This window comes from Canis lupus, chromosome 29 (assembly GCF_048164855.1).
Source record: "Canis lupus baileyi chromosome 29, mCanLup2.hap1, whole genome shotgun sequence".
NCBI classification, from domain to species: domain Eukaryota; kingdom Metazoa; phylum Chordata; class Mammalia; order Carnivora; family Canidae; genus Canis; species Canis lupus.
Window position 1 is genome coordinate 27,631,300 of NC_132866.1, and position 23,669 is coordinate 27,654,968.

The following is a 23,669-nucleotide window of genomic DNA, read 5'->3' on the forward strand; positions in this document are numbered from 1 at the left end:
CACATAGCTGTGGGGAAAGAGGGTATTTATTAACCAACAGGAGGGGGAGGAGCTGAGCCCAGGCTCCCCACTCTGTCACATGCCTGTTCTGCCCACCTAGGTGGTTTAGTGGGGGCATTCATGAAGTGTAGCCGTTCTCACAATAAATACATTCATTGTGGGGTGGAGGTGGGAGAAGTTGGGTGAAGGGCAGTAAAAATCCGTGGGGATTCCACGTTCTCAGCTACAAAAATAACAGTCATCCTCACCCAAGGGGAATGGGGGAACTCAGTCAGGATTTGATTGTCCCATATGGGCCTGGAGACTTCAGAGGCCCCTGGACCCTGAAAGTGCCCCGGTGAGGTAGGACAGGGATGGGAGCCAAGCATCCAAACTCCCAGCCTCTGCCCTTTGCATAGTTCCAAGAACGGGCTTCATGTGCCAGGTGAGACATCAGATCTCCTCCCCCTGCTCTGGTCTAGGGGTAGCAAATGCTTGGTCCCCAAAAGAGAGACTGGCTCATTGCAGTGTTGGTCACCCGTCCTGGGGAATTGTCTGAGAGGACAGCTGAACGGGAGAGGGCTCTCCCTCTGAAATGTCCATGGACCAAACCCAACAGACACAGGTCCGAGGCAGCAAAGGGAGGCTCAGAAATGCATGTGGAAATGTAAGCACATGTGCATGAAGGGACATGCCTGGGGCTCTGTCACCCTTGAGAGATGACCAACGGGGTAGGGAGGCTGACTCACGAGGGCTGCACATTAAGGAGAGGGGAATGACACAGTCTTCCTTCCCCAGGCTGGCCTGTTCCCAAGCTCTTGCCAAAGAAGTCACCACATGGGGCTGGAACTAGGGGACAGGACTAGATAAGATGGGATGTGGCAATTGGAAGGGTACCCAAAGTCCAGGGGAGATGAAACAGGAATGCACCAGGAAATGGGGGTGGGGGCCCTGCAGCCCAGCTGACAGACATTCATCCATGTGCACGTGTGAATGTGCGCAGGGCTCAGGTGGCTCTGGTGGCTGGCAGAGGTCTGGTTTCGGGACCATCCAGCACAGAGGCCATGCAGAGGGTGGTGATGTTGAGGTCATCTGGATCTGCAGAGCCCTGCCTGGGAGAAAGAGGAAGGGTTGGAGCAGACAAATAGGGGGCAGGAGGATGGCCTCCTCTCCTCCCAAGTATTTGGGTTAAAGGAATAGGACCTGGGACTGGGTCTACAGAATACCAGGCCTTGAGGGAGTACCCACCTCTGAGGAGCACCGGTTGGCCTGGGCTGCTCACAGATGGGTCTGTGAAGACTGAGGAGGGGGCTTTGGCTGGGCCTGACTCTGCCAGCCCTACAGGGACATCAAAAAGTTGGGAGAAGGGCCTGGAGTTGGGGGGGTGAAGGTAGAGTGGCTGTGTTGGGGAAGCAGCAGCCCACCCTGGAGCAGACAGGCTGGCTTGGAAGAGCATTGTCCTAGGAGGCTGGGCTCAGACAGAGCTCTCATCCAGGTGCTCTACGAGCTGTGTGTGTTTCCTTTTCTCCAGGATGCGGCTGAGCTCCTCAGCAAAGGAGCAGGGCCCTGCTGGCACTCCATTGTTGCTCTGCCTCAGGAGCACGTAGCTGTTGCCATTCATCCTGCGCAGCCGGCTGGGCAGAGCCACCAGCCCATTGGTCAGCTCAGCCGGTGGGGGTGGGGGTGGTGGAGGCGGGGGGGCTGGGGCTCCCTCCCCAGGGATGATCTGGAGGCAGCCACCTTCCAGGCCCCCAGCCCCCTCGCCATCATCGCCCTCATCTTCCTCTTCAGGACACTGGCCTGAAACAGTCTGCAGCTGCACAGCAGAGCCCCCTGCCCGGCCAGCCCGACCCAGAGAGTATTTTCTTCGACGTCCTCGTCTGCCTCCTTGAAGACAGGCCACGTAGAGGAGGGAGGAAGCTAGGATGAGGCAGAGGCCCCCAAGTGCAGCAATGGCTAGCACATAGAGCAGCCTTATGTCAGGTGCCAGCTGTGCCCCAGGCATGGCAGGGGCTTGTGGAGCTGGGGCAGGAGTGGCTGGCCGGACTGTGAGACTGTAGGAGGCCAGGAGGGTACGGAGGCCATTCTCCTCAGCATAGCAGCCATAGTTGCCACTGTGCTCGGGCTGTATGTCTGTCACCAACAACCCGTCCACACCCACACGGTAGCCGTGCTGCCCGTCGCTTAGGCCCATGCTTCCATTGAGCAGCCACAAGGCCCGGGCCAGGTTGGATGGCTGGTCACAGGGCAGAAGGACATCATCACCTCGGAGCACAGAGCGCATTTTCAGTGGTGGTGGTGGCCCTGGAAGGGTGGGTGAGAGACAGGAGTAGTCAATGCTTGTCTATCTCAGGGAAGGCACTGGAGATAGCACACCAGATGGTTCACTGTCAGTATCTCTGGCACCAAGCACAGGAACTGGAATCACGGTGACATCTAACCAAGGTCTCCTGCACCTCATGTTCCCACATAAGGTTTGCAACCACCCAGTGGTTTCAATTCCTGCAATCTGCCAGTGATTCATAATCTCGACTTCTAGCAGAGTTCTCTCCTGTCAGACTTGAACATCTTTCACCTGCAGGGCATCTCCATAAGAGGCCTCTTGGACATGGCATAGGAACTAAGGCCAGAGCCTCCCTTCCAAATGATACCAGGTCTTTTCCTTGAATTGTCAGAGCAGCGAATGGTACCATGAGCTACTCAGCTGCTTAAATCGCAGAGAAATCTGGGGAGGAGTCTCTCTTGCTTCTCACCTTTGTATCTAACCCTCACCAAGATTCTGCTTCCAGAATCCGTCTCAGACCTGTTCACTTCTCTCCTTCCCAAACTGGGGAAGCTGGCCCACTCTGGCCCATATCTAATCCATTCTCTATGAGCAATGAGGGTAGCCTTTTATTTTATTTAAAGATTTTATTTATTTATTCCTTGAGAGACAGAGAGAGAGAGGAGCAGGCTCCATGCAGGGAGCCCGACGTGGGACTCAATCCTGGGACTCCAGGATCACACCCTGGGCCAAAGGCAGGCGCTAAACCACTGAGCCACCCGGGCTGCCCGAGGTAGCCTTTTAAAAACACCATACTGATTAGGCCTCTCCCCTGCCTTAACATGGTCCCTGCCCACTTCTCCAGCCCCTTCTCAAACACATTAAGCTCATCTGCTGCCGTTCATTCTGCTTGGGTGTATCCCCCCCCCAACTTTCTATGCCCTCTACTGGTTCCTTTGGAGGAAAGAACACAGCAGTGATGAAAAGCATAAACTCAAGTCAGGCTGCTTGGGGTCAGGTTTGAATTCTGACCCTGCTACTTAATAGCTTACTAACTTTGGGCAGTTTACCTATTCTCTCTGTACCTCAGAGACATTGCCTCTCGAGGGGATGGGGATTGTGACACCTGCCTCCCAGGAATGTTGTGAGTCTGAGAGAGACTATGTGTGTGTGGTCAGTCGGTGCCTGGAGCAAGTACTCAGTACACGTTAGCTGTGACTATTAACTTTTACTCTCCAGGCATCAGCTCAGTCATCTGATTTTCCTTAGGGAAGTACCCATTATCCTCAAACACTTGTCATAGTTGCAAGTATTCCTTTTGTAACAAAAACCAATGAAAATAATTACTTGCTGGCTCATTTAATTGTCTGTACCACCCTCTCCCTTGGCTATAAGCTCCAGAAGTGATAGAAAACTTCATGTCTTGAGCCTGTCTCCTCATTTATGATTTTTTAAGGCAACAACTATCTGTGAAGCACTTACTCTGTGCCAAACTCTGCTGGGACGTCCTTGCTGAAAGCCCACAGACACAGCCATTCAGAGACACACACTGGCAGACAAATGGCAATAAATGTAAAGAGGCCAGGCTGTGCAGCCAGGCCTACATACATCCATGGAGATCACCTACCTGTGTCCCTGTTGCCTTCACAGCCTCGGTTTCCTCTCTCCATGTCCTGAATCAGTGCTGTCCTGGACACAGGAACAGGAGGACTGAGCTTTAGTGTTCCCTAGTGGCAGGGCCTAGGAGGCTGTCACCAACAGCTGCCCCCGCTTTCCCTACAGCTGGCAGGCCCTGATCCCCTGCTTACCGGGGACCCTCACCTCCCTTGCCACACTTCTCACCTGCTACCTTGGGACCTGTTGAATACGGTGCAGGCATGGGTGCTGGGGTCCCAGCCACAGTAGGGGTCCCGGGCCAGGATGCAGTCATAGCAGGAGCGATAGCGGGAGCAGCTAGACAGTGGTAGCTGGATGACTCCACTAGGGGCCCCCACGTAGAGGCTATGCTGGGAGCCAGAGAGGAAAGCTGGTTGGCAACACCCTCAACTCCCACCTACAGACACACATGGTCACTGCCCAGCCATCTACTTCCTCCCCCTATTCTGGTAAGGCCATATTGAAAGTCATGAGTCAGAGGCTACCTGCATTGGAGAGATGACCAGATTTTCCACAGACTGGGGCTCCTTGAATACTTGCGTCTCTTCGATAATGTGCATTCCAGAGCCCAGCACCACAGCCTTGTGGATCCAGCCATCAGCTGGTATGGAGAGAACAGAGGATCAGAACCAAATAGTGGAATCTGGTTTAGGCCTCCTGTAATAGCCTAATGGGAGCAGCTTGGGAGTCATGAGGTCAGGGACAAGGCTTCAGCCAGTAGCAGTTACTCAGGGCACTGGGAACTCTGGGCTAGTCATGGCAGAAATTATTGGATTCAGAAGCATTAGTGATCAGGGCCAAATGTCACTGTGTTTGGTGACAGGAGTCAGCAGTTACCAAGGGCCAGTAGTGAGTGTTCATTGAAGAATCAATATCAATGGTCACCGGGGCTTCATGATCAAAGCATCCAGGGGATTAGCGGTCAACGAAGATCAAGGACTCAGTTAGCAAAGGGCTCAGACCGAGGATCAGAAGTACCTGTGCCCAGAAACAGCAGGTCATAGGTGAGCCCGGCAGGCGTGGTGACAGGTGTCCCTGTGAGGTGTGTATAGCGCACACTGCGCTTGAGCAGCAGGGGCCGTCCGCGTGTGGGCACCACGGGCCGAGCCATCAGTGGGTGCAACTTCACAAAGTCCAGGACCAGGGACGGCAAATCCTGGGATGAGTTGTAGCCGCGGGTGCGCAATGAATCTGTGATGCACTGGGGTGGGTGGGGGGCGGACAGAGGTGGTGAGCCTCAGCAATCTACTGCCTGCCCAACCCCCATCAGCCCCAAGGCTAGATCCTTCTGCCCTCCCAGGGTTCTGTCTACCCAGTGCTGACCCCAGACTTGGGGACTCACTGAGCCAGGCCGGGGCTCCGGCACCCCACCCTCATAGCGGCCCCAGCGCCGGGCACCATCCTGGTATTCCATGTAGGGACCTGCGAAGACAGCCTGCAGCTCGGCCAGGTCGTAGCGGCAGATGGCTGAGGCCTCTAAGGTCTTCCTAGGAAGGGACATAAGGAAAGGTGTTGAGTCACACTGAGTGGGACTTGCTACCCACACTGAGTCTGGAGCCCACTGCTACCCTGGCCAGCCCCAGCTCTAGGCCTTAGGGCCTCTCTTAAGGGTCAGTAGGCCACTGTGGCCTCTGGCCCCAGGTTAGCTGGGTGTACCCGAAATTCTCTCAGCAGCCAGCCGTCCCCACAAGGGATCCTCTCGTATCCTCACTGACCTCTGCTCTAACCCTCGTGCTGTCCCCAGTTCCTTATCTCCCCACTATCCCTGCACTCACCACTGTGTGGTCAGTGTGAAAGCCGCATAGAAGTGCGTGTGGGCTGAGGTGTCAGCATTCAGGCTGCAGACAGCACGTAGCATCTCATACTGTGGAATGTGACAGATGAGACGTGCCTTTAGGAAGGAGGTCCACTTCTTCTGCAAGATCTTCTTTCCTCCCAGGTCTCCCTGAAGAGATAGGGGCACAGAGTCAGGGGTCAGATTCAGGGGTTCAGCTTCTACACTCTTGCCCTGAACTTGGTCCTACTCACCTTGCACACACGGGCTACACGGGCCACACGGTGGCTGTTGCGGCTTTGAGCAAAGCTGTTGGGGCCCTCGTCAGTGGCACGCTCCGTGAAGAAGTAGTAAACTTTGTCATCGTCACCCACTGCACTAGTCTCACTCTCCCGCACCAGGACAGAGAACACAAACTCAGCATCTGTGGGTTAGGCAGTTTAAGTGGCCTCAGACAGGCTGGGGATCCCCTCCACTACTACCCCTCGCTCAGCAGCACACAGGAATAGACAGGTTCACCTGGGAGTTTAGGGATGGGATGGTCAACTGCCCAAGGGAGGAAAGATGAAGAAATAGTCCCCTGCCCCCCATCATCCTGTGCCTCATCCTCCTGACCGTTGAGCCAGTGCATCGGAGCCTCCTCGGTCCTCAGGGAGTGTGGGTGTCGGCTCCGGCGGATGTCAGGGATGCTCCGGAATTCATACCGGGTGGCTGTGTAGAGGCCTCCATCTGGAGCAGAGACATGCCAAGCATGACAGACATGTCACATACAACAAGGCGCATAATACACATGGGTGGCAAGTCCTAGCAATGAGATCCATGCCCCCGCAAACAGCATGCTGGTAGAGGAGGAGCTAAGGTGGGGAGGAGAGCATGTTCACCAATGATGAGGCCTGTGAAGCCACGGGCTGGGTCGTAAGGACATTTCTCCTTCCCCTCTTCAAAGCTTGTTGGCAAGGTGAAGGCCTCAGCATCCTGGGGAAATATGGGGCCAGAAGTCAGTGGTCTGGAGGACATGAGGGGTTGTGGCCTGGAATCAGCAATCAGGGCTGGGGCAGGCATACTCACAATGGCTGCACAGAGGGGCTGGAAGGCATGAGTCCCGCATGCATAGAAGTGGGTAGCATTGAGCCGCTGAAGGAATCGCACGTGGTTGAAGCATTCCGTCTATGGAGTAGGTGGGGGAGGGCTGTGAGACCTTTTCCATTAATCAATCCAGCTTTTTTTTTTTTTTTTTAAGATCTTATTTATTTATTCATGAGACAGAGAGAGAGAGAGAGGCAGGCAGAGGGAGAAGCAGGTTCCATGCAAGGAGCCTGATGTGGGACTCAATCCCAGGTCTCTAGGATCACATCCTGGTGGCACTAAACCGCTGCGCCACCGGGGCTGCCCGTCAATCCAGCTTTGTAGTCCGCCTCTTGCCCCCTCCCACGGGACATGGTTCTTTCAGAGATTCCAAAGGGCCTGCTCACTGCCCAGAACACAGAATATTCCCTGAAACTCACTGTCCTTTGGCTTCCCAGTGGCAAGACCCCTCTTCTCTCTGCTCTCTCACTGTTAGGATGATCTGAAACACTTTGCCAGCTTCTCCTACATTTCCGGCAGTCCTCTACATCCCCAGTCCTGGCTCCCCAACCCAGGTTCCCCGCTACCCTGGAATGCTTCTCTCACATCTTCTCATCAGTGCCCCCCAGTCCTGGAGTCCCCACGCTCCCTCTGGGGTGACACTACCAAATCAATCCCCATGTTCTGGCCATCTCTCCACCTGATAGCCCACGGAAAAATCAAACTCACCAACTCACAAACCAAGCTTACTCCCTCCTCCCTAACCTGTACCTTCCCTCCTAAACCTGTTCATCCAGTCCTTCCCACCTCACTTCATCCATCCATCCTATTACTCAGTCCAGATACGAGGAGTCATCCTTGATGCCTTCCATTCTCTCACCCCCATGTTTGGTCCTTCTCTAGGATTCTTTGCTGTAAGTGTCTCCTCACGTGGTCCACTTCCCCTCCACCTCCACCACCCTAGTCCACATTACCGCTGTCCCCTCTTCCCTGGATAAATGTAGAGATTGCCTGACTGTTCTCCCAAGCCGCTGTGACTATAAAAGCTACTAATTTATGCAGCGAATGAGGAATATAAGTACACAGTATAAAATTCAAAAGGTACAAAGGGATAGGCTGTAAACAGAGGATCTCCTTTTAGCCTTGTTGGCTTCAAAGGGGACTGCTGTTACCATTGTCTGGAGTCTCCTTTCAGAGATGCTCTACCAATCATCTCCTCTGGCAACCCACTTTCCAAGGCATATTTTAAAAATATAAACCAACTCACGTCACTGCTGTATTTAAAAACCTTCAGTGGCTCACCAGAGTCCTAAGCATAGGGTCCCACCACGTCTGGCCCTGCATGAAAGGCCTCTGCCTCTTCCTCACCCCCTCACCCCTCTAGCCACACTGCCTTTCTTTGCCCATTAACTGCTATAAGCTAAGCCCCTCTTGACTTCTTTGCCTTGTTAGTGATTTTTCCTCCTGCCTGCTACCCAGGGTGTGAATCCATGAAGACCTCTTTGTCTCATCCCATTCCCTCCCTGGGTATATCTGTCCCTCCTCTCCACTAGCCTGTTCAGGCCTCCCTCCTCTGACCCCATGATGTCACCAACTCCCATTGCCTTTCCTGCCTCCAGACTCACTCTATTTTAATCCATCTAGTGCTTGAGACTGGATTAATATTCCTCTAGTAGTGTTTCCCTAAGTTGTTTACATAAAAAAAGAGGGGTCAGGGAGGAATTCTGTGGTCAAATAAGTTGAGAACCATGGCTAAAGCTTGCCTTTCCAGGGGACTTTTCAGAGCCTTAAGGATATTGCTGTGCATTGTAGAATTGAGCATACAGCACTTCCCAAACTTATGTGACCATTAAACCTTTCTTTTAAGAATTAGTGTTCCTTAGAACATGCCTTGGGAAATGTTCTCCTCAAGCCTTGCTATCTGAAGGATGGCTTGGGGACTGGGAGGATCAGTGTCCTCTTGAAGCTTGTTAGAATTGCCGAATCTTGGGGCCTTCCCCAGACCTACTGAGTTAGTATCTGCATTTATAACATATCCAGGGGCTTCATGCACACATTAAAGTTTGAGAGTCTATAAAGTACCAAATGGTGAGGGTGCCCATTGTCACAGAATAAAACCCATCCTCCCAGTTGATCATTTACAGTCCTCTGTGATCTGGGCTCCACTTCCCTCACCAGCCCCACTTTCTACCTATGCTGCATGCTCTATCAGCAGGCACCTTTGATGGACTCTCTTAGAGGTGCCTCTTTAAAGATTTATTTATTTAAAAAAAAAAAGATTTATTTATTTTATTTTAGAGAGAGAGAGAGAAAGAGAGCACTGAGTGGGTGGAGGGGCAGAGAGGGTGGAGGAGCAAAGGGAGAGGGAGCAGCTGAGGGAGTGGGAAAGGGGAAGTAGACTCCCTGCTGAGCAGGAGCCCCAGAAACCCAAGAAGCCCAAGGTGAGCAGGGAGCCCAATGCAGGGCTTCATCCCACTACCCTGAGATCAAGACTTGAGCTGAAACCAAGAGTCAGATACTCAACCAACTGAGCTACATAGGGCTGCCTGAGCTCTGTGGGCTCCTTGTGAGGAGCCTGCTTCTCCCTCTGTCTATGTCTATGTCTCTGCCTCTCCTCTCTGTGTCTCTCATAAATAAATAAATAAATAAAATCTTAAAAAAAAAAAAAAAGAATCCTTGGGCCAGGACTGTGTTTTTTCTTCTTCTTTTTTTAAAGTAATCTCAAAAAAAAAAAAAAAATCTCTATGCCCAATGTGGGGCTTGAACTCATGACCCCAAGATTAAGAGTTACACACTTTACTGCCTGAGCCAGCCAGGCGCCCCTAGGAATGCATATTCTTAAGAAGCTCTCCATATGGATCTGTTACATAGCCAGACATGGGACCCTTGCAGACACTCTGTTTGTTCTTAAGCCAGAAAGAGTTGACAATTCACTACCACTCCTCCATGGCATTCCTTGACCAAACCTATTTTTCTCATCTGTAAAATGGAGGATAAGACTATTTCATAGGGTTATTTTAGAATTAGGAGAGAAAACAGCTAAGTTAACATTTACTAGAGACTATTTATTACTCTCATGATTATTATTCAGGAGCCCAGAAGAGATTAAGATGCTACTACAGGCCAAGCTGGTAGGCCACCAAATGTTTGGATTAGAAGTGCTGCACCTACGGCCTGCCACTTTGGCTATACTCACATGTTTGTTGTGGTTGTTGCAACTGACTGGCTGATCCATACCTCTCCATCTGTGTCCCCACCAACCCTGACATTCCCAAATGAAGAGGAAAAGGAAAGAAGTTGGGGACAGGGCAGACCACATACCTGGTTGTTTTTTCCTTTTTGATGACATTTGCTTTGCATCTCTGGGGAGGCCTCCCAGTGGATCTGGAGATGGGGAAAGGGAATGGGTTGAAGTGCTGACCCCAGTACCCTTGTCTTTCACCGTTATCCATGGAACCAAGTGATAGGACTGCAGGAACCTGGGGTATAGGTAAGTTTCAAGAGTGGCACTGAATGGTAAAGGAGACTTGGCTTGGGAAGGGCAGTGCTATCTGATCAGGGGGCTATGGAAAGCTGGCAGGGCTTCTAGGAAATTGAGGTTCCCAGGGAGCTGGATAAAGCTGGAGACCTTCCGGGTGCTCCAAGTTCTAGGGGCTAACCTCTTTGTGAGCCCCATCTCCTATGTCACGGGCATTGAGAGAGAACAGGGCACCTCGGGCTCCAACCAGCAGTCTTGCAGAGGACTCCTCCAGTAGCAGTGTTGAGTAGTTCTGGGCTTGACCCTTGAAATGCCGGGTCCTAGAGAGCTCTGGGAAGAGCAGGAGCAGTGAGCCCAGCCCTGGGGCTGCCTCTCTATTCCCAGACCTGGCTCCTGCTGTCTTTCAAAATTTGAGGGTGGGGGGATCTAACCTTCATAGGGGATGGTCATCCGCGGGGTGGCATCTAGTTCTCTGGATGGTCTCCGAAGTGAGGGTCCAGGGACTGCAGTGGCTGTGAGGAAGCTCAGGAAGAGGGGCCAGAGCCTCCCCCACATTTTCCTGGGGAGGCCCAGACCTGTAAGACCCCCCAGGGGAGCCAAGGCCAGAATCACAGGGGATGATGGGAAGAACAGTCACGGGGGTCAAGGCCCAGGGAGGTATCACTTGGAAGGTCAGGGGTCATGGGGCCAGGGAGGGTCCTGGAATCGAGGGGACATGGAATCACAGGGTTGTGTGGCCATGGAATCCCAGGTTAGAGATCAGAGAGAGGGATATATCACACACTGCCTTTCTGCATCATATACAAACTCCGTGGTGGGAGGAACTTGTGGGGTCATAGAGGGGTTGTAGGTCACTGATGGGGTCACCCTGTCCCGACAGAAGGACTAGTCTTGGTTCTCTGAGGTCCGTTTTCTAAAGAAAAAACAGGAAAAAAACTCTTTGATCTATGTGTGGGTGGAAGGTAGATGGCATTACCCCCCAGACATCAAGGGGTACTGGGGGAGGTGGCCTATAGAACTCCCACATCAGGATCAGTTCACTGTGACTCTGTCTACCTCTCTGTTCTGGTGCGAGTTGGGCAGAACTTGCTCTCCTTACAAGACCCTAGACTCCTCCCAACCCAAACCCAAAGTTAATGGCCCTCCTCTGACCAAGTAGGAAGCTAAGCTAGGCCTCCATCTCAACTAGAGCTCTGTTTTCAGGGAGAATGCCTTCTCCATCCAACAATGAGACCAAACTTGGGGCAGCAGTTGTCCTGGCTGCCTGCGGGGGTGCCTTATGCAAGAAGGCTGGGGCAGAGACTTTTAATGGGCCTTTGTTTATTTTGTCCTGTTTTCCCTTTGTTTTTTCTTTTCCCTGGCCTGAGAGCTCCCTCTGGAATTTCTCTTTAATTAGACACTTCTCTTCCTCAGCATTCCTCTCTGAGGGGGTGCACATCTCTACTCTGCCCATGCGAGTCTGTACTGCACCCTCTGACTAGGCATCCACACATGCCCCTACCTGCAAACAGGCACTCATAGACATGGGGCAGGAGTGCTGCCATCTGGGCCCCCCTGGCTGCATTGGTGTAAAGTCTGTACTGGAGGCTCCCATGTGCAAGACCAGTTAATTGAGACATAAGCTACATGGAAAAGGTGAATGATCGCTTCTCTGCCTTTTGGCTAAGATCAAGTGTATTATCTGTTCTTATCAGTTATCAACTGATATCTGTTCTTATCAGCTTATCAACATAAGCTACATGGAAAAGGTGAATGATGAGATCCTTGAATTCTTGGCCACATCCCCTGGCACATCTTGGAGACTATTCCCACACCTGGACCCTCAAGCCAACCAGTTGGGGATGGGGTGGAAATAGGTGGCAGGCCTTCTGTGACCTCTGCAATAGACCTGATCTCTGAGGTGGCTCTTGAAGGCTTCCTAGATTGGGCTGGGTGTGAAGGAAGGCTGATCCACCCAATCTCATCAGACACCCACAGACAGGACCGTAGGCGCCACTGACCTCTCCCCTCCTCTCCAGGTCAAATATTAACTCTGTGGCCTTGAAGAGAGGGGAAGGACCAGGAACTGGCAAGAGGGAGAACAGGAATTTGGAGCATTTGTTTAAGAGGTAAAGGTCAGCACTGTAGTGGTCAGAGCCCAGAGGGGGAGAATGTAGTATGAGTGGAGAGAAGAGGGTCCTTGGACCACAGAAAGGGCATCAGCTCCTCGCCTGGGGGCTGGGCAGCAGGAAGTCCCAAGCAAACTGCCCATGCCCCACCCCTCACTGTGGAGGCACACCTGTTTATCTTTAGGGCCTATTTGCTTAGTGCAGAAGTGTGTGTGGGGGGGGGGGGGGAGGGGGGGCTATGGCTGCGAGGTCAGTTCCTAGGATTGGGCAGGAAGAACACACCCCAGGGTGAGAGGAACCACTCAGAGTGTGGTTCATGACAAAAGTCACACATGTCCAGAGAGGGGTGATGTGCACGCAATAGGTCCACATAAACACATGTTCACAGAAGGGCTGTGAACACATGTACTCACTGGAGAGTCATGCATACATACATTCACACAGAGGTTTGTGCATGCATATGTCCTATCAAGGGCCTGCCAGATGTGTTCATGCAAAATGACAAATAAGGTTGTATTCACACATTCACATCTATTCATTCAGCAGGTCACACAGCCTTAGAGATTGACAAGGAGGGTTATAAACCCACACATGTGCATATGAAGGATTGTACACCTACTCACAGAAAGGTCCAGCACATATATGTAGGGACATGCACACAAACCCACGGATACAGTAGGTCAGGCATGTTCATGCTCACAGGTCAATTACATGTGTGTTCACACAGTGCTCAAACACACCATTACATGTTTTCAGAGACAAGCATTATGCACAAACAGGGGTCCAGTTCTCACTGCAGGCTTGGAGGCTGCCAGTGTCCACTGAGGTGCAGAGCAGATCCTGCCTCCCTTCCTGAAAGTCCCAATTTTAAGGCCAGATTCCAAGTGTGTGTGTGTGTTTAGCAATGTGGGGAGGCATCTGACCTCGGATGCTTAGATGGGATGGCCTCTCTGCAAAAGACTGAGGGGGTACCTAGCCCAGGAAGAAGGAGGCTCCTAGCTTTAGCAATGGAAAGATGGAATGAAACGTGTAACTTAGCACTGCTCTACTCCCATGTGTATACTGCTGTTCTACATGTGAGCATTGGGCAGGGGCTCTCAGCCCCCATTTAACCTGTTGGGAGGGAGGGCGGGGCTAAATGGGGGCGGAGCTGCTGCCCTCCCTCCCCCAGTAGCGACAAGGTTTCAAGGTCTCCAGTCCACACCCCACACTCCACCCCCAGGTTCCATAGTTTGGGTTCCTGCCCAGGGCCAGCCCCCTGAACTCTGGTCACCTTCCGACTATTAGATCCTAGGGCTGAAGAAACTGAGGAGGGGAGACACCTCCTCCCCCAAACAGGATCGATGTTGGATCAGCAGGCTCTCGACCTTCATCCCAGATGTCCACCTGCTTAGATAGGCGGCATCCCCCTCTGCCCAGTAGGATGGCTGCCTCTTCTGGCCCGAGAGCCCCTCACCCCGCTACCCTCTCCATCCCCCATCCTGGACCGTCCGCGGGTCTCCCCTCTCCTCAGATCTAACCTCAGTCTCTACTGCTGCAGCTCGAGGACAAGCTCTCCTTCGATCCCGCCGGACGCCAGGAGACGTGACCCAGATCCCAGGGAACACTGTTCACCACGCGGGTCCCCGCCCCGCGCGGGTCCCCCACTCCGAGGTGGCGGCGGGTCTGCGCCCAGCACCACCCGAGGCCTGGCCCGCGCCCCTCCAGAGCCTTTATGCGGGACCGGGAGCCTTGGCGATGAGAAAGGCCTGGCCCAGCTTGGAGGGTGGAATGGACGTGTGGAAGGCTTGGCCTGGCCTCCGCCCCCCCACCTCCCGGCCCAGGCCCCACCGCCGCCCGCACTCCCTGCCTTTCTCACCTTTGCGCTCGGATCCCCTGCCATAGAGACGGCGACGCGGCTCCGCGGCCCCACAGCACCAGCTGCGGGAGGAAGGGGCCGCGGCCGGAGGCGGGGCGGGGGTGGAGGCGGAGCCGGGGGTGGGCGGGGTCAGGGAGGCGGGGCTGACTGGGTGGGGTGCAGGGAAAGGCGCGGCTCTCTTCTTTTTCGCCCCCTACCCTACACTACAGTGAAGGTTTGAGGCCGGCCAAGGCTCCCAAGGCTTCCAGGCAGCTGGCGTCCTCTGTCACCCCAAGGCCGTGGCCCCGGTATCGCCCCCTGGTGGTGGCCTCACCACGCCGTGCAACGTAGATAGGCTTATAGCCTACCTTCCCTCCCCTCTGGCCCTGGGGCCCCTCCGACTTGGGTACTGCTGGGGACCTGCAAACCTGTCCTCTGGAGATTTAACCTCCCGAGGGCCCTCTGACCTGTCCTCTAATCTGGACCTCACTTCTTACGCTCCTGCCACCTCTTCTGCTCTCTGCCTAGGGTGTAGAGGGCCACAGTAGGTGGAGGGCAGCTCTGGGTAGCTCTGAACACAGAACAGGTCTGGATTCCCAGCTCAAGAGCCTCTAGCTGCTTGGTCCTTTGGCTTGAAGTCTGAGTAGATCCGGCTTAGGGGGATGAACAGCTTGACCAGACGTTCACACAGAAAATGCTGTTTTTCTGGATAAATAAGCCACAAGGGTTTGCACTTGTTCACTCAACCAAACCTTATAGTAACTGGGGTTTACCTCCTCAGGGACTGGGTCACTCAGGTAACTGCCTTCCCTTTTAGCTCATGATGAGTATCATTCTTACTCCAGGTCTTCCAGTGAACTCTCCTCATAAGCAATCAGATATCCTGTCCCTTCTAGACTCAATCATCATACCTAGGAACCCCCCCGCCCTCAGAATCAGCTCCCCAACTAGGGGAGGTCCAGGATGGTCCTCCCATGCAATCTTTGATGCTGTAGTTTCCCTGGCAACTCAGGCTATATCTCTGTCTCATAGCCTGTTAAAGATCCCACTAGGGACGCTTGGGTGGCTTGTGCGTCTGCCTTTGGCTCAGGGCATGATCCTGGAGTCCCAGGATCAACTCCCACTTGGGCTTCCTGCATCTCTCTCTGCCTGTGTCTCTGCCTCTCTCTCTCATGAAAAAATAAAATCTTGAAAAAAAAGATTAAAAAAAAAAAAAGATCCCTCTAGGGTTTGAATTAAACTGAGGCCCTAGCCATGATCTGGCCTGATCCCCTCCCTCATCCATGATAGTATTGTAATTGGCCCAAGAGCAGGACTAAAATGATGAAGGCCATAGGGCCATAGATAACTGACTCTTACATGTGGGAGTCTGAGCTCTGGAGAGGCAGGGGGTAGGAGAACAGGCAGATGCATACTGGCCTGAGGGAGAGTGAACAAGATTCAAATGGCTCTGTCATTATTTAACTAAAGGGACCCTGGGAAAGGCATGTCATCCCACTTTCCTGAATTCCCCAGAGCTTAGTTTGGCACTTCATCATATACAATATTGTAGTTTGGGCTGCTGTGTGTGCCTGCAGATCGCTAGACAGCAGGGCCCACGCTACACTTCCACCTCCCCCAGCACTCTGTAAATAGGATGTGTGTGTACATGGAGGGGGAAGTAGCTGGAGAAGAATGCTTATGTTAAAGTGTGCACACTTACAGAGACTATCCAGCCTCATTTAAAGAACTGTGCCCTCATTCTATCCTGAGGGATTAATAGCCCCATTTTATAGATGAGACAACAGGCTTTAAGAGGTTAAGTAACTGGCCTTGAAATTTATTCTTGTGTTTACAGAGAGAATAATCAGTACTGGAAAAGCCCGAGAAGAGGGAAATAGGGTAAACCTGAAGGGGAATTGTCAAAGGCATAAATGTGGAAGTTTGTACACAGACATGTATTAGGGGAATAGGCAGAAGAGAAGGGGTGTAAAAGAGATAAGTGAGCTTGATGTGATGAGATGGGCAGATTCCTAGGGGGAAACAGAAGGGAAAAGTCAGCAAATAGTTTGGGAGAGACCACAGAAGAAAATCCTAATAGATTATGGAAGCCCAAGCTGGGAAGCCCAGGAAAGAAATGGCTAAAAAAAGTAAGTCTGCAGTACTGTGGAAAAGTGGGCTGGGGTGGGGGGGTGGTGGCGGGTAACAGTGGAGGGAGGGCAGGAAAACTGCTAGCCCCACAGTACCAGACGGGAGAGAAATTAACTTGCAGGGGCCCAGTGGGCTAACAGACACAGCTCCTCCTGTTGTCACAGCACTCACATTGCCAACTTCAGGTGCCTGTGTAGCTGTAGTGATCTGGTGGCAGGTTTAGCATCCCACTCACACCTATACTGAGGCAAACCCTTCTTCTCCTCAAAGGTGCCCTGTTGGCGGACTCAGAACCTCACACATTTTAAATAAGCAAAATGTGTAAATCACAATGTGGAGTTCCAGCATGGCACTTGCAAAACTATAGTTGAGCAGTTACCTAGCTCTGATAATATAGATTTAGATCACAATCCATTTCTCTCTGCTCTCCTCCCACTCCAGTCTCCGAACCTAATGAAAGATCAGATGTGATGGCAATTAATGCAGCTTTACATAGGAAGCCCCTCTGACAGTACTCTTCTCTGCAAATCAAGCTGATAAAATATGAATGAGGGGAATATTGACAGTGGAAGAGACTCAAAAATCAAAGGAAGAAATGATCCTAACCTAGCCATGAATTTGGGTCCTGGGACACAGGGCATTCTCTGAGCAGGCTGTTACTCATCCTTAAAGTTACTACTCTGGCTGCTTCACAGGGTGGCTATGAGAAGTTGCTGTTTGAAAACCTTCTGGTGTACTTCACAAACACAGAATGTAAGATGTGGTTTTGTTTTTCCTAGGCTATTCTCCCCAACTCTGCTCTAAGAAAAATGGCTGTTGTTCTCAGCCAGCTACACACCAGCGTTTGGATCCAGGCTTCGCACAGAGGCAGTTACTCACTGTAGCAGGGATCCTAGGTGAAGGGGGTAGGTATGAACTCCTGAAACTTGAGCAGAGGTTCCCTGAGGCAAAGAACTCTGGCCTAGTCAAGTTGTCCTGCTTCCTGTTCACTGTGGCAGCATTTCTTTTCCTGCTTTGCCATCTCCACCTCTGGTTTGCCCAGCACTCTCCCTTTAGGTGGCGTGATCTTTATTTTGGCCATATATACAGCTGAGGTGCTTCTTCAGTAGGGACTGTCACCAGGGCACCAATGCTGTAGTCTCATTGTTCCACTGTGCCTCAGAAGCCTGTTTTGCCTGTTAAATTTTCCTCCCAGCCAGTCGTCTTGGAGTCAGACCCAAAGCTGGGCCTCTGGTTTGCCCTCTCTTGACTCCAGCCTGGGAAATGGTTAGCAAGGAAAAGGGAGTGTCAGGACATGTCGACAAATGATGGAAAATAACCCCCCACCACCCCTTCTCAGCTTTAGCATGCTGAGTTCTAAAAAAGTCATAAACTGATATATACATATATATGTATTTATTGGTAGAGACAGAGCTGGACAGAGAAGCCTCTGGAGCTGTCAGAAGGAATAAGTACACACACACTACAATTTTAAGGTATGGTTGCTTAGATGTCAGTGAACCCTCCAGTATCTTAAGTTCAATTTATTTATTTTTTTAAAGATTTTTAAAAGCAATATCTACATCCAACAGGAGGCTCAAATACAACATGAGTAGCATGCTCTAGTGACCAAGCCAGCCAGGTGCCCCTCAAGTTCAATTTTAACTGGCATCTGAGAAGAGCTTCAAATTAGAGCTAAATAATACCTAGAATATATGCCAGGCACTTGGCTAAGTACTTTCCATGCACTAGCTTATTTAATCTTCATAAGCTCTGAGATAGATGCCATTATTATTCCTCTTAACAGATGTAGAAACCAAGGTTCAGACAGGGGAAGTAACTTGTCAGAGATCAAATGGTTGGTACAGTCAATCTGGGATCTGAGGTCAGGACTAAGATCAAGGTCAAGGCCCTAAACTTGCACAAGGCTATGCTGCCAGCATCCCAGTCCTAAAGGCAATGTTTTTGGTTTTGTCTGGCTGTTACTCCCCCACCACTCCTCTATGCCACTGTCAGAAAAATGCTCACAAGTGGTCTTCTCCAAACCAGCCTGTCAGAAGGGAGAATTACTGGCATGGTTCTAGAACCTGAGGCCTCTGGCAATCATGCCTAGCCCTCCTATGAGCTCATAATAGTTTCTTCTGTGAGGAGCTGTCAACCTGTGTCTCCCCTCAACTGGTATATGCACAGCTGTATCTGCCTGACAGGTTGGAGGTGGTCCTGAGCCCTGCCTCTGCATTGTATGGTTTCCCCCTTTTTTTGACCTGGGCTCTAGACCAAGGGAGTCACGCCAAAGGGATTCCTTTCTAGTCCTCTTTGGCTAATTACGAAATATATTCACCTGGATACCAAAAGGTATGCTTCATCAGAGCCCTGTTTGTGTCGTTCACCACTGAATCCTTAAAAGAGTGCCTAGCATGTAGTAGGTACGCATTAGTTGAATCAACTGAATGAATGAGGTAATATAAGAATGAGATTACTGAATTGCTGACCACAAAGTATGCAGCAAATTATCAAGTGGATCATGTAAAAGTGAACTGTATACATTCACAACTTTATGTATTCTAGAAATACAAGCCAAAAAAACAGACCAGAGAATCCAAAGCAAGAGGGAAAAAAAAGATCAATTTAGAAACTAGGGGATGGGACAGAGAAATAGATGGGACAGTCTATTGGGATAGTTAAGTATCCAGATACTTAACCATCCCCTACTCCCAAACAAATATTACCAAACACATATTTAAACTGAGAAAAAGCATTTTTAATAACACACGCATACATTCATGGGACTTTAAACAAGATGTAGTAAATAAAAAATCTTTTTTTTAAAAAAAAGGAAAGAGAAAAGAAATCTGCATTTACTGTAAACTGCCTATGAGCTGGTGGATTAACTGGCTGACAAGACTGCCCAGGGAAAACAAATGCACAGATAATGAGGTGCACCAACACTGTTAATGAGTAGAAATAGCCACAGATCATGCTCTATGTGCCCAGCCACTGGTACCCTAATCTTGCCTCCTTAGAGACAAACCAGGACAGTCTCTTCTCTAATTTTCCAACTCAGTCACTTGTTACTGGGTCACCTCTTAAATTTTTTATTTTTAAATTTAAAAATTACCCTTGGTTTAAAGACTCCACGCATTATTACTGGCCAGTCCCCACCAACTATACTTGTTTGCACAGAAATAAAAAGGCAAATGCTCCTAACTGAGCCTGGATGACAACACGTCTTTTTCTCTTTTTTACATGTGGGGAGATTTTTGTGAAGTCAAAAGCAAGCTATTATTTGTACTTCAAAACAAAACAAAACAAAACAAAACAAAACAAAAATGCCAACCTTCCAAAAGGTGACAAAGGCACCATTGCCATCAGAAGACAGACAGGAAATGTACAAATGCTGTTACTTTACTGCTACATAGATGCATTTTGTGCATGGAGAGCCTCTTCACTAACATGATATAACTAATAGAATTCTATTTTCCGAGAACAAGAAAAGCAGTTTAGAAAAGGCCAACAGTTACACACAAAAGCATAATAAACACAAGTACCTTAATTTTCGCTTGCAATAAGGGTAATAAGTTTGACATACATATCCAGAAAATTAGACAAGGTTATTTTTGGCACAGTAATACTGCCAAACACACCACCACTCAGTGCAAGCTTTGTTTGCCAAGTCCCAAAAGTGGCCTGACATTCTCTGTGCAATGAACATTTTCTCCCCCTGCTACTAACCCATTAGCTAGGCAATAACAGCAGGAGGGAGACAAAACATGGGGACTCAAGAGGAAGAAGGGTAATACTTGATTTGGGAGAAAGTCATGGGCTACTTGTGCTAAAAGAGAATCACAGAATTTGTATGAGAACCCAATGCAAATACTGACCAGAATGTGACCTGGAGATGGAGACATCTACCAGAGTCATAAATACAAAGGGCCCAAACTGATGTCTGGCCATTTTTAAAGGGACAGATGAAGTATTTTTCTCTAATGAAGAAAGACAATTAAAAATAGAGACTTTTCTTATTGGAACTGCTAAATAAAAATGTATCAAAGTGGTTTTAAATTTGATGAGCAGTTATCTGTTGAAACTGCAATACAAAAGGGTCACTTAAAAAAAAAACCTGAATAACCCACTTGTCCCCCGTCAATGTACACGATTAGAAAATATTTACACGCTGTAATTACAAGCAATATAAGCAGTATTTTATACTTTGAGATTTTGTACACTTTACACAATGCAAAATGAGAAAAATATGAACACTTATAAAATTACACACAAATAATGTATCTACAAAGTATTAAATTACAAAGAGTGAAAGCCCCCATTGTTGGGCAGATAGATGCCAGAGTTTCAAGCTTCTGTCAAATAGAACTCTCTGTATCTATCTCATTAACCATAAGTGGCATTTTCTAATAATACCCTTGAGAGGTAGTATCAAGATAATAATATTCTTACCAGTAAACTCAACACAGAATAAAACTTTTGTTGCTCTGACTCTTGGGGCCTCATTCAACCGGGGTTCTTGGGAATCGGATTTACTTGTCTTCCCTATAAAATCTCTAACTGCTCAATGCTTGACATGGGCTCAAAAGTTACTTATATTATTGTAAATGATAAATTTAAAATAAAATGCTTTTTACTTCTAAGCCTCAATTTAGAGGTAGAAAGCTATTTTTCAAAACTTGTTTTCTCCCCTCTTAAACCATGAACCCCAGCCCAATTCCCATCTTCTCCACCATCCCCCCACCCCCCACAACTGGAGACATCAGAATACTCAGGAAAGTAGTGTTATCCAAGTCAATATTGAAAGAAAAAAAAAAGTTGACATTCTCAGTCAAGAAATAGCCCCCCCACCCCCGAAAAAGATACACTCAGTCAACAAAAGAATTTTTCAGTTAGCTAGTAAGAGTCTATTACTACCAAAGGCTTTAAAGGGCCCTTGGGCTAAGACCAGCATGTGCACTTCTACTAACCCTTTACCATTTAAACCCAAGGATGGCTTTCCAGTGTTTAAGAATATTTAGAGCAGCTGTGGTTTTCAAGTGCAACAACTTTAAAATACAAGCGCACACACGTGCGTGCACACACACACACACACACACACATATGCGCGCGTGCAATGTCCCAAAGAATAAACACCATCCAGGTCTCTGCCAAGCTTATATAAGGTTTTTGGAAACTTGTCCAGATCTTTAAGCTTCTATACTAGACTTCTGTAATATGGCTAACCAAGGGCCAGGATTCTAAGATTTAGCCAAGATTCTAAGATTTAACCAGTATTTAAAATATATATATATACATTTAAAAAGAATCCAAAACAAACTGCATATGAATGTTTTGGCATAAAAACAGAGACACTATTTTATAGCTTAACCTCTTCCCCTTAAGGGGATCTGACAATATAAGAAATTTCTGTTTCTTAACTGTTTAAACGTATTTTAAAAACCTAACAACTACAACAAAAAAACTAACAGGTTTGTATCTTGAATAGTGAAGGAAAATGTATGGATTGAAACCTCTCTGTAGTTTATAGGAGTTACAGAAGAGATTTATTCTTTGTTATTAAACTCAGTTCTAAGTTTTTTGAGTCCTAAAATAACCAAGGGGAAAATTAAAACCAACTGGAACTTGGTCTTGATTTCCATGTCCAACTACTTAAGTTGGTCCAAACCCCTTCCTACATATTTCCTGTGATTATCCAAGTGCCATAAATACAACTGGAAAAAAAAATAGGATAACTGGCTTACAGTTTAACAAGAGGAGTTAATAGGGGCAGGTTAGACATGCAACTATTAGCTGCTTCTACCCCTCCCCTCTTGTTATAGGATTCTGCTCTTTTTTAAAAGGCCAGTTGCCTTAAAATAAAGCAGATCATGTTTTCTATCTGCTTCAGAAACGGCAATTTCTTCATTACCAGCTTCATACTAGATATTCAAGTGGCACATTTGTAGCACATTTTCTTAGCATTCCATTGGAGTTCACAGCATTCTTTCTACTCTTCTAGGAAAAGGTCTTATTGAATTTCTCTTGGTTCATATTTTCGCTGCTTCAACTCCCGTTAAGAATCTGGTACCCAGAAGTCATGAAGCTGCCCCTAGAAAAGGGAAGGGGAAAAAACAGGATAAAGGAAAGTTGGATTATGAATTAATCCTTATAAAACTACTAATCATCAAACAGGGTTTTGATAAAGGAAGTAATAAATCTTTATATCATACATTTCTCTGAAAATTTATGGTAATTGGATTGTTTTCACATTTTGTGGTCTAACAATTAAAAAAAAGTACAAAATAAGTGCAAGATGTTTTCCTCATCAACACACACATGTGGAGGATCATATTTAAGAAGATTATGTAAAATTAAGCTAATAGAAAAGTTTTAGTATTAAATTCTTTTAATATCACATCAGCAAAGATGGCCAGGCTAAAACAAGATCTACTGAGATTAGAAACTGAAACAACAACAAAACACTAAGATTTCTAAGAGGCTTCTCTCTCAAAGAGCAGGCATTTATGAAGGGCAATAACAGCAGAAGAGTCAAAATATAAAATAGTTGAGATTAATTTTTCTAATTAATCTTTAGTGTTCCTGTGGCTTTGACATAAACTATAAAGCAACTTCTAGGTCCTATCTACTGAAATCATGGCCCTTGGACCAGCAGCACTGCCATCAGTTTGAGAACCTGTTAGGAATGCAGCATCTCTCAGGTCCCACTCCAGCTCTATCGAATCAAAATCTGCATTTCAACAAATTGATGCCTATATGCACATTAAAATTTGAGAAGCATAATTTAGACAATAACATATCAGTTTGTAAAAGGCAAATTTATATATGGCAATGTAATACCAGGTGCTTAAACAATGCCTCTCTTAAAAGTCCCTTTAGATATGATACCAAATGCCTAACAAAAGGAAAAATAATAAATAAAACTGGACTTTATCACAGTTAAAAACTTTTGTTCTACAAATGATACCATCAAGTCAATGAAAAGACAACACACAGAATTGGAGAATATATTTGCAAATTATATACCTAACAAGGGACCTGTATTTGGAACAAATGGAGAATTCTTACAATTCAATAATAAAAAGATAGAAAACCCAATTAAAAAATGAGCCAAGGGTTTCAATAGACATTTCTCCAAAGAAGCTACATGAATGGACAATGGACAGCAAGCATATGAAAAGATGCTCAACATCATTAGTCATTAGGGAAATGTGAATTAGAAGCACAATGATATCCTACTACCAACCCCTTACTAGAGCTATAATAAAAAACATGGATAATAACAGGTGTTAGCAAGAATGTGGATAATTTAGAAATCTTATACATTCTGGTGGGAGTATAAAATAGTGCAGCCTTTTGGAAAAGAGTCTGACCAATTCCTCAAAACATTTAATTAC

General features: G+C 48.4%; 2 protein-coding genes and 1 pseudogene across 7 annotated transcripts in view; 1 reads left to right on the forward strand and 2 right to left on the reverse strand.

Annotated features, from left to right (window-relative positions):
• Positions 1-8: 8 nt before the first annotated feature.
• SEMA4G (semaphorin 4G) lies at positions 9-14,308 on the reverse strand. 4 transcript variants are annotated; one of them, XM_072805650.1, is made up of 16 exons: positions 14,182-14,308; positions 10,647-11,128; positions 10,397-10,545; positions 10,059-10,121; positions 6,741-6,839; positions 6,554-6,647; positions 6,288-6,401; positions 5,927-6,096; positions 5,674-5,843; positions 5,241-5,385; positions 4,877-5,099; positions 4,384-4,499; positions 4,085-4,248; positions 3,870-3,931; positions 1,228-2,283; positions 9-1,087 (listed from the first exon to the last, which is right to left on the reverse strand). In XM_072805650.1, the coding sequence occupies exons 2-15, from the start codon at positions 10,768-10,770 to the stop codon at positions 1,454-1,456; spliced, it is 2,523 nt and encodes an 840-aa protein (XP_072661751.1). In that variant the 5' UTR covers positions 10,771-11,128; positions 14,182-14,308; the 3' UTR covers positions 9-1,087; positions 1,228-1,453. The 4 variants fall into 4 exon arrangements, with proteins under 4 accessions (XP_072661751.1, XP_072661748.1, XP_072661750.1 ...); XM_072805647.1 differs by having other exon boundaries at positions 9-1,091; XM_072805649.1 differs by lacking the exon at positions 14,182-14,308 and adding an exon at positions 13,844-14,024 and having other exon boundaries at positions 9-1,091.
• On the forward strand, positions 11,858-11,989 carry LOC140621249 (U2 spliceosomal RNA; annotated as a pseudogene).
• A 2,861-nt stretch (positions 14,309-17,169) lies between the features above and the next one.
• SLF2 (SMC5-SMC6 complex localization factor 2) overlaps positions 17,170-23,669 on the reverse strand; it is a 51,205-nt gene continuing 44,705 nt past the window's right edge. For 2 of the 3 annotated variants that reach the window (XM_072805634.1, XM_072805633.1), the window contains exon 20: positions 19,009-22,363. In XM_072805634.1, coding sequence (XP_072661735.1) covers positions 22,328-22,363 — 36 coding nt within the window. In that variant the 3' untranslated portion in view covers positions 19,009-22,327. Of the gene's footprint in view, positions 17,547-19,008; positions 22,364-23,669 lie in introns of those variants that run through there. The other variant, XR_012020704.1, reaches the window with a different exon arrangement.

Coding starts and splice junctions, on each gene's coding strand:
- SEMA4G (XM_072805650.1), bottom strand. CDS start 10,770: ATGTGGGGGAGGCTCTGGCCCCTCTTCCTGAGCTTCCTCACAGCCACT. Junction 10,122..10,396: donor GAGATGGGGCTCACAAAGAG/GTTAGCCCCTAG, acceptor CCCCATCTCCAG/ATCCACTGGGAGGCCTCCCC. Junction 5,100..5,240: donor CGGAGCCCCGGCCTGGCTCA/GTGAGTCCCCAA, acceptor CACCCACCCCAG/TGCATCACAGATTCATTGCG.